We start from the raw sequence: 10157 nt of genomic DNA on the forward strand, positions 1-10157 counted from the left end.
TTTCCCCGCAAGAATTTTGTTTCCCACTTATCTCCAATTACCCTCATTATGGGAGTTTTTTGATATTTTGAAATACATAGTTATGCTGGGCCTCTAATTATCACTCATTTCTTCCTGTTTCAGAACAATATAAGTTGGGTGTCTCCGTCTGGCTGCCAGGTTGAAGGGCAAATTAATAGAATAAATAAATAAAGAAGGCAAACAGTGTCACGTATTGGCAGATAATATGCTCCACCTCGTGAAGCATTATCCATGGGTGGGGGAGGAGCCAATCCTGAACACGACGGAGCGTGGGGCTGGTTTAAATTGTCATTTCAAAATGTTTTAATTCCTGGTCCGATGTGTAGAAAGTGTTCTTTCTTTTGCCTTGAGTTATTTCTTCAGCCAGATGGTAAACACAAAGCTGATTGTTAGTTGATGTGTTTCAACTCCCTGTTGGCCCATGCACAGGGAGGACAGCATATGGGACTTGTGGGAGGAGATTCCGGAGAAATAAGGATTGACATCGTGCCCGGTTTTACTCTCTTTGTAATTTGAATTTGGTGTAATTTAACTTTGTAAGTGTGTGATTTCTCTTCATCTTAAATAAGAACCTGCTGATGAAACTTGTTATCGATGGTTTAAATAGGAAAAAGCCCTGATTTTAAATATTCACCCCCAAACTTTTGGCAGAGTTGGTGGTTTACAGGATGTTGGAGGAGGGTTGCAGAGGAGTTTGTATATTCCTCTAGTCCTACTCATACTGAGGATGCTTGGTGTAGTTAGAAGGTGCACATGTTCAAAAAACATTTCATTCTCCAGTACTTGCATCCCATGGTGGTTCCTATATGCCCCTGGCAGGCATGCTTCCCATTGGGGGGGGGGTGGTGGTGGGGTGCACATAAAATGGAATGGCCCCCTCCCCCACCCCACCCCACCCCGGAGATCATCCACATAATATGGTGTGAGGGAGGGGCAGGCGGGCACCGAAGGTGGCAGCCCACCTGCCATGTTACAAATAGCAATTAAGCGATGATTAGGCTTGGTAACAATTGACCCGAATAACACGCTGCCTACGCCAGAATACATTTGGTGTGGGCAGCAGAGTGGGAGTGGGAAGCCCGGTTTATAACCTGAAATGGTGAAAGGGTGGGAAGGAAAGGTGGGGGGGGGGGGTCGCTCTTCGGGGGCTGCCCTTTGCCAATCGCAGGGCACCCCCCCCCCCCCACCCTTAGACCGGACCTCCTCTTCGTTCTTATCCACCGCCTCTCTCAAACCCACCCTCTCCCCACCACTGCCCATGTCCCTAACGCTCCCAAACCTTCCCAGCCCAAGACCCTGGACTTACCTTCTCTAGGGGCCCCTAGGCCTTGTCCTCCACTCCGCACAGCCGGGATTGATGGAGCTGACAGCCAATCCGATTGTCTAGCAGCTCCGGAGGGTGGGACTTCTGCCCCAATGAGGGATGGATGTCCCACTCAGTCGTGGTTAATGATCCCCTCAGCACTTTATTGCTGCTCGGTGTGTTTTTGGTGGGTTTCAGGCCGATGTGGTTCTGGGGTGGGGTGGGGGAGGGGAGGGGAGGGGAGGGCGGGGTGGGGGGGGTACGTGGCCTCCAGCCCCTCCCATATTATTCAGCCCCATATCTTGATAAGTTTGAATAAAAATTCACTCCACAGGGAAAATGTATCCTCATATGGATTCCCTCAAGCATCCACGTTTTTGACAGCTCTGAAGTGCTGTGACTGTGTTTGAAATTCTATAAGCCTGAAATTATTTAGCCTGTTATATAAATCTATCCTTTTGAAAGAAGGAATATGATAGTCTGGATGTTTGGAAAAAGAAATGAACGTTTACATGATATTCCTTCCGTCTGCAAGTTCTCCACTGTGGAACCAAATCCCAATCTGGACCAGGGAAGCGTTTGGATTTACCAAGAAGGACGATGGGGTATTCTGGTAAGACATTTCAGTCTATCGACTTGTACTTTTACTGTATATTCAGTTGGCAGATAATGCAAGAAAGTGGCACTGAGGTCGATGATCATCCATGATTTAGTTGAATGGTGGGGCAGGCTGAATGGGCCAAATGGCCTCCTCCTGTTCCTATGTTCCTATGTTCCGACTGGTACTGTCAGAGCGCTGTCTTATTTCACAGGATGAAGTTCGATGACTTCTGTAAAAAGTTTGCAACTGTCACCGTTTTGACTCTGGGGCCTGATTTTGATGGTGATGGAGGCGCAGGTAAGGACAGGAATTTTATTATGGGACTTATTAAGGGATGTTACCCATTTTCTGTTGGTGGAGGGAGCTGTTATTCCAATTTAAAAATAAGTTAAGAAAATAAAATAAAAATCAGCTTTTGGGCTGTTAAGACCAATCAAGAAATCCACCAACGTGAAGAGGGGGGAGGGAGAACAGACAACAATTGAGTTCTGAGCTTTAATCCAGACCAAACATTAGTTGGGTTGAATCAGGGACAAAAATCACCATAATACTGACAGAAATTGTATATAAATGTGTTTTGCTGCACATAATCAGTACAGTGCCCATTGCCAGATATCTCTTAGTGCATCAGGAGAGACAGCATCCTGGTAGGGAGAGGTTTAGGAGGCATGTAGTTTACAAAACAAGCCAGGTAGCAGATTAGTCATGATGGTGTGTCTGCCATCTGAGAAAGATGCAAAAGCAAGTCATGATCAGCGTGGCATTACGACTCAGTGTAGGGCACAAGAGCACTCAATCTTTATGCCAGATAGTGCCTCCAGGCATCCATGGCTATATCAGAGGAATTGAATGCTCCTCTGTGCAACACTTAATTAGAAAAGTAACTGACACCTTGTTTATCCACACAGCACATACATCTACCTCAGCATCAACCACCAGCAGTGGTAGCAGAGACAATTTGATTTTCCAAATCGGTGGCTTTGCCAGGGTATATAAGTCACTGACTATGTGCAGGTAGCCATTCATGTGCCCAGCAACAAACCAGAAACATACCTCAGTAGCAAAGGCTATTATTCCATACCCTTGCCTTTTGGGTGTACATCTGGTAAACATTCTGAACACATATCAGTGTAGAGGAAGTGTATCCCCAGCCAGTGCATATTGGAAAGCTGTAAGCAATGTACCAGGTGAGGCAGGTAATGGTAACTACTTGGGAAAGGCTAGTGTATTTGGGGTGGTGTATGGACATGATACCTCATGCAAGGAAATAACGTTCATTGAGTTATTACTTAACATAAAAGAATACAACCTTATTTAAAAATATGGATACATTTGAAGCTTCAAATATTTACTTAAGTCTGGATTTACAGGACAATGAACAAAATATAAGCAGAATTTCTGCTTATTCATAAAATGTCAGCTTATATTTCATGCTTAAACCCTCACTGGGCCCCTCATGATTACCGAAGTATTTCAAATGTTCTGTGCCACCACCCACCCTCGAATCCACCCCTCCCCCATCAACTATTTCCCACACTACCAGGCAAGTCTTCCAAGAATAATTTCAGCTTCATGCCTTTTAAAAATGACTTCACTTCTTGCTGTTTTGTGCTGGAGAAATTCCCCTTTCCTCATACCCCTGAGAGTTAATTCTTTCCCACACTATGGGCAGCTTTTTATACATTCCTGCTGGTTGTGTTCTCAGTGGGGGCAGGTGCTCACCCCACTGCCTTCCTGCTCACCCACATAATACGTGGGGTGGGTGGGCAATGGCAAGCCCACCGTGTTTAAGTAATTAATCAAGGGTCAATTGGCATCGTTAACAAGCCGATTGACCCTGATAAGACACTACCCACACCATCAAACGGTTGACAGGGGCAGTCCGGTGGGAGTGGGTAGCCTGATTTTTAAAGGGCGGGAAGGAAGGATGGGGTTCCATCTTTGGGAGCTGCCCTTTGCGGATCGGGGGGTTGGTCCCCTAAGTTAGAATGCCCCCTTTCTTCCCCCTGCTCCATTAAACAGACCACCCCCACAACCCCACTCTCTCCAACTTGCTGAAACCCTTCCTGCCCAAGACTCCGGACCTACCTGTCTCAGGGGTCAATTGGACCGCCGCCTTCATTCTGGTTGTGGCCTCAGCAGTGCCCACCAATGCGCTCTTGGCACTGCCAGGACTGATGGAGCGACCGGCCAATTGGATTGGCCGGCAGCTCCTGTGGGCGAGACCTCCTCTCGAGTGGGGGCAGAAGTCCCACGCTCCCCTAATTTAGCCTGTTCACCGCCGTTATGGCTGTGGGGTGGGCTGGTGGTGAGCAGGTTGGCTCCATTATGCTTCCGGGGTGGGGGTGGGGGTGGGGGAAGGGGGGGTGGGGGGGGGGCGGGGAGGGGGCGAGCTATCTGTTCCCCCACCCCACCACTCCCACCCTGTAATATTCTGCCCTATGTGGTGGAATGTCACCATTTCTGCCAAGTGCTAAAACCAATTCAACTATCAGAGTAAAACTGAATATAACTGATTTTAAGGACCTATCAACATTTTTCCTATTCTTCCCAGATGCTGGCACCTTGCAGAAGGTGAAGGGTCAGTGGGTAACTGGAAGTAATGCAGGTGGATGCAGAAATAATATGATTAAGTATAGCTGCAACCCCCAGTATCCTATCACTATCATTGTTCCAGAAGCAGGTAAGAACCTTTTTGTTCAAGTGTATCATTCCCCAAAATAAAAGGAAGTTGTTACATGTGCCACTCATTAATTATTTCCGCCTTTGAGCTCTTCAACTCAGGTGAAAACAGCCTTCAAAAAGTTAACGTACAGACAAGAATTGCTATGCATAAAATAAGTTAAATTACAATAGAAAGAAACGGAAAAGGGAATCAGATTGGGAGTGTGTGTGTGAAAATAAGCTATGCTGGAGCTTTGCCTTGCTTGGATACAATAATATATAGCAGGCAATTGGGGCAGAAGATCTTATGAACAAGCTAGGGGTGGGTGCCCTAAAAACTATAAAAGGAAACTACATAAATACATGAAGATTATGCTGATGCGGTAAGGTGAAGTGGGTTGGAAAGAGGATTGAGTAGAGCATAAATACCGCATAGATCGGTTGAACCAGGTAGCCTGTAAATTGTATGTAAATTGTATGTAAAGCTAAATGAAAACATTCCTGAAATAAAGAAACTTCTAAAACAGAATTAGGGAAATGATCCTAGGCTGGACAGTACAGAATTTTTGACAAGGGCCAGATGATGGGATGGGTGCAGAAAGGATATTGAAGATTTCAAAGAAAAAAATAGGAGATTTAAGAATGATAAAAAGATAAAGAAATGGAGCGTGAGGAAAGGACTTGATTAGTGTTGACCTCCTTGAGGCTGCACAGAACGAAAATATATTCCTGCTGCAAAACACACCAGAGGCTGCAAAACAGGTTAATGATTGTCAGAATTGAACTCGAGAACTTTGGAAAGCGTACCACTCTTTGCCATTTTCTGAGGCAAAGGCTGCTATAGGACTTGTAAAATACCAGAATACAATTCAATGGCTGATCCTATTTCTTAAATATATACTTTTATACAACGCCTTATCAAATCATCAGCATATCTGGAAAGTGCTATACACAGCAGTGCTTTGGAGCTGTCAGAGCTGGTACTTGCTAGGGTCATATTGAGTGACACTGCATCTTCTGGAAGGCATTTTTTAAGTGGCAAAGGAACAATGACATTTTCAGCAACTGGAATGGAAGAGTGTTAGCTTTTTGTATGAAGAAACAACAGAGCGATATGAGTGGCAGCTGAAAGCAATCTGTCATGATAAGGGCCTAATTGGTGGGTGAAATATAAGTAAGAAGGAAAAAGAAGTGAGAGAAAGCCCTGCATAATTTCTCCTCCAGCATTGCCATTCATCACTGCCATGACTCTCTCTCTTGTTTGTGATGGTCCAGAGAGCAAAGTGTGTGCTGCTGGCTTCAGTTTGAGCTGCAAACACATTTCAAGGCCAAGGTGTTTTAAGTGCAGTTTTTCATTCAGTTCTTTCTGACTTTGTCTCATAAGCAGGACGTATACCTGTTTATCTTGTAGATGCTGTGTGTCCAAGGATTGAGTTACCCCAGCTGCAGTAATCTGTATACTAGAAATTACAGACTTACACACTGGATGGAATCGTCACAGATTTGCACTAAGTGCGGCAGAGGGCGGGAATAAGGATGTTCTACCCGTTGTGCCGTATCGTTCCATTCCCACCTCATCAACTATACAGCCACAGGAAACACACTGTCCTGCAGGTGGGCAGCCTCCAATTTGTCTGCCACGACGTTACCTCCCCACTTCTTCACGCAGGGCGCCATATTTCTCAATGCCCGCAGCCCAGGACTGCTCCGATGAAGACATGGCCCCCAAAAGCCAAGAAGAGTGCAGCCCCCCTGATTCAGTAACACATTCCTGGGACACCTTCTGGACACCATGGAGGCCCACTGTGATGTCCTCTACCCCCGCTCTGGCCACAGGAGGCCCATCAGCCTCACCACTCCATCTTGGGAGGTGGTGGCAGTGATGGTCAGTGTCAATGCTGCTCACAAGAGGTTGGCCATCCAGTGCAGAAAATGGATGAATAATCTCCTCCGTGCAGCCAGGGTAAGGCAACCATCTCATCACTCTAAACTCACACACTCACAAGGCCATCACACATTCACTGGCATCTCACTCACTGGCAGCTCAAGGGACATCACCACTCACTCTCTCACACACACACCCTCACATCTCCATCTGGCCTCATCTCCTCTGGAGATGCCTCCTCAGCCCTCACCATCTTGAGGCCACTTGCACAGATCAACATGTGCCCCCCACACACACACCCTGGGATAACCCCCATTCCCAGTACAGCCCTCACCCTGCAGCCTCTTCCCTTGCCTGAGGCCACTTCTCCCCCCTTCCCCAAACAAGCCCTCGCCCAGCAGCAGCTGAAAAGCCATCCCCGCCTTGTGGCTGGTCTGGTGGGTAGAGACCTGCCCGTGAGCCCCCCTAAAAGTGCTGTAGTGCTGCCTGTAATGCCTGGTGCTGATGACCATGGGTGTTGTCTGAATTAAGGGAGACAAACAAACCTCGAAGTCCTGAGCAACGTGCAGCTCACCAGGCGCAGGTCACTTACGTACAGTCGTGAAACATGTCGGTGTGTAATCACAGCAACGTGCCCAGCTGATCCAGCGTTGGGGGGGGTGGGGGGTGATTCCGGTGAGCAGGGCTCCTTGTGATGTGCAGATGTATTGAAATGGCATTCCCTACATGGAAGCGTGACCTGTAATTGCTGGGCAGAGTGGACGATCGCAAACTGGTTTCACAACAGCATGAAACTGATTGTTGGCCTGCCCACCATATTGTCCGCTCACACCCACCATGACGCCCGACACCAATGGGGACAGAAAATTCCTCCCAATGTTTTCAGTTTCCTTAATATGCCTGAAAACCAAAGCACAATGTTTACAGACTGAAATAACTGCAGAACTTATTTTGAATGATTAATAGTTAAACATCAAAGTTAAGCAACATGGGAATTGTCCAGTAAGTCACTTCAGAGTTGAACCAGCAGGTACAGAATTTAAATGCAAAACTGGAGGGGCAATAGATACAATAAAAGTGCATCAAATGAAACTGGAATACAGCATCTACTGGGAATATAAAAACATTCTTAGAGCTGGGGATTCTACTGGTAACTAGCAACCACTGACTAATCAATCCGACTGCTTCATCCTGTTGTGTATTGGCCTCTCCATCAGTTGCAGATCCAGGAACTACCTGCTCTGGAACACTCTGTTCCAGCATTGTTTACACTGTCTTGTATTACGTGCTGCACTGAGAACTACTATGATGTGTAAATCAAAACATTTTAAATACTTCCTATAAAATTTTGTGGTGGTGGGAACAATCTTGAATATGATGACAGTGGTTACATCTGTTTGCAATCCTCATAGAGGTTGTATAAACCCCACTGTAACAGGATGACAGTGCCTTTGAGAGGGTTCTTTACCAATAATGATTTTATTTTTCTTCATGCTGAAAAATGTTAGTTTATCGTTTTGTCCCAATTGCTTTCTTGTTACTCTGAAATGTGCATAGTTTCTTCAGTTACTCCCATGACCTCTGCTCTGTTAAATGAACAGAAATGCTAACAGACTGTTTCTTGGCATGTGCTGTCTGCCACTGCATAGATGATCTTTCAAGCAGCGATGAAGACCATGCAGATGAGGCATGCTCTGTTCTGATATCTTTAATTCAGAATTATCGAAGGATGGACAGGAAGCTTGGCATCTCAATGAATCCTATTGGGATCCAAATCTACAAGGTAAGCTGAGCATTTGTTATTTGCTGACATAGAAGCCACATTACTTTTCCGAGCAAATCTATTCAGTAATGATTCCTTTTTCAGGTGCCTTTCTTGATTGAGAAAAAAAATGATGTTTGAAAATATTTTTCCTTCTAATTCCTCACACAAGAGAATTTCAATCTATATAGCACCTTACCATGTCACTCAAGACATCAAAAACTCCTTCACACCCAATGAACCACTTGCAGTGAATTGCTATTACTATGAAGGTGACTGTGGCCCTCACTCCTGCTGTGTAATGTTCTAGCAATGCCAACCACTCTTTAATTACTCAACCATGATTGAGCCTGCACAATAAGTGCCATCAGATTCACCCCCGGAGGGGCAGCACAATTTACTAGTTGTCAATAGAGACTGCAGATCAAACCTGGCAAATCCCAATCTGACTTTCACACCATCTAAAGAATGTATTGATTTTCTCATTCTACTTTCTCTGGTAACATTTGTTAGCTGTGTTGTGTTTTGTTCTGTTCACAAGAGTGTCCAATACAAAGAAAAAAACTTTAGCTGAACTGGAATTGTTATTTCCTCTTTCTTTCTAACAGTCTTATGATCCACAGATGGTTCTAACTGCAGAGCATTTTACACGTCATAAAAGGGTTTTGGATTCAGGAGCCTATGTGGCCCAGAGAAGTGTAAACCTCCGTAGCAAACTTACCCAAGGACACTATGTAATCATTCCAAGTACCTTTGCACCAGACACTGATGGAGCATTTATGCTACGCATATTCACTGACACTCCAATTCAGTTTCATCAGGGATTCAATCTTGTAACAGAAGGAATAGATTGAGCTTCAATAGCATCTGTGAAGCTTTTCCAGCACAGCACTAACAGGAAGAGGAAGGGAAGATTCTGCTGATGGGTGATACAGCCAACAACAGGGGTTCAGTCTGATGTGTGTATATGGTACAAGTACATAGAGGGATTGAACAATTTTATGCATGTGTCAAGTACAGTTGTATACAGGAGGTGCAAGCAACAGGATGAGATAAGTCATTAACAGGAGCTTTAAATTTTGCATTTAGTTTTCAACAATCTCATTGAGCCTTTCTTCCCAAGAACTCAATGTGGTTGTTACATATAAGCTGCATATAAGCTGCCTATATATCAACACTGTCCTTAATTACACACTCATTTATTTTCCTATTTAGTGCTTTGGTGAGGACCTGTGTTTTATTAAGAAAAATAACAAACATTATTTTTACATTATGATCCTGATCAGAATCTAAGACTAGCTATTTTAATCTGTGGAGAGGTCACATTATTACATTTATAATCTTGGTCTGGAAAATTCCCAATATTGCCTATGATATCACTTGCCACAGCAAGTAGCAATTTTTGAGTTTAAGTTCTTGTGTCCTATTTGGAAATAGAAATTATTAACCTGTATTTAATATTAAAAGCTGTTTTTAGTTTAGGCCTCTACTAGTTGTCTAATTAGCTCATCAGTCCATTTTGCCATCTAGATTGACCCGTGAGAATTATGTGACGCATTATTCTCATATGATTGATCAATTAGAAAATTTAATATTTTGGATCAAACCTAATGTACCACTTTGTAGCCAATCTCCCAACTCTCTATGAATCTCCTGGCCCCACATATTCACCTGGGTTCATTCCTGAGATGCAATGTGGCTTCCACATTGTCAGCCTGTAGATTCCATCCCCAGTTATCTTCCCTTCACCCTTCTCTGACATCAACTGATCTGTACCCATGGGTTCCCTGCTTTCCTAGTAGTGTTAGTTGTTGGCATCTCAGTGTCAGAATCCTTCCCTCCTCAGACTTCCACAATGTATAGGTGCTTTCTGGTCAGCAATGTCTCAGACAATTTGAACAGCTGCAAGTATCTACCAAAT

General features: G+C 44.6%; 1 protein-coding gene across 2 annotated transcripts; it reads left to right on the forward strand.

Moving 5' to 3' along the window:
* The first annotated feature begins 289 nt into the window (after positions 1-289).
* Positions 290-9648, forward strand: LOC121283596 (calpain clp-1-like). Of its 2 annotated transcripts, none has more exons than XM_041198353.1 (6): positions 290-557; positions 1860-1937; positions 2137-2222; positions 4480-4608; positions 8124-8257; positions 8845-9648. In XM_041198353.1, the coding sequence occupies exons 3-6, from the start codon at positions 2138-2140 to the stop codon at positions 9088-9090; spliced, it is 594 nt and encodes a 197-aa protein (XP_041054287.1). In that variant the 5' UTR covers positions 290-557; positions 1860-1937; position 2137; the 3' UTR covers positions 9091-9648. The 2 variants fall into 2 exon arrangements, with proteins under 2 accessions (XP_041054287.1, XP_041054288.1); XM_041198354.1 differs by having other exon boundaries at positions 8860-9648.
* The last annotated feature ends 509 nt before the right edge of the window (positions 9649-10157 follow it).

The sequence above is a fragment of the Carcharodon carcharias genome, chromosome 10 (assembly GCF_017639515.1).
Source record: "Carcharodon carcharias isolate sCarCar2 chromosome 10, sCarCar2.pri, whole genome shotgun sequence".
NCBI classification, from domain to species: Eukaryota; Metazoa; Chordata; class Chondrichthyes; order Lamniformes; family Lamnidae; genus Carcharodon; species Carcharodon carcharias.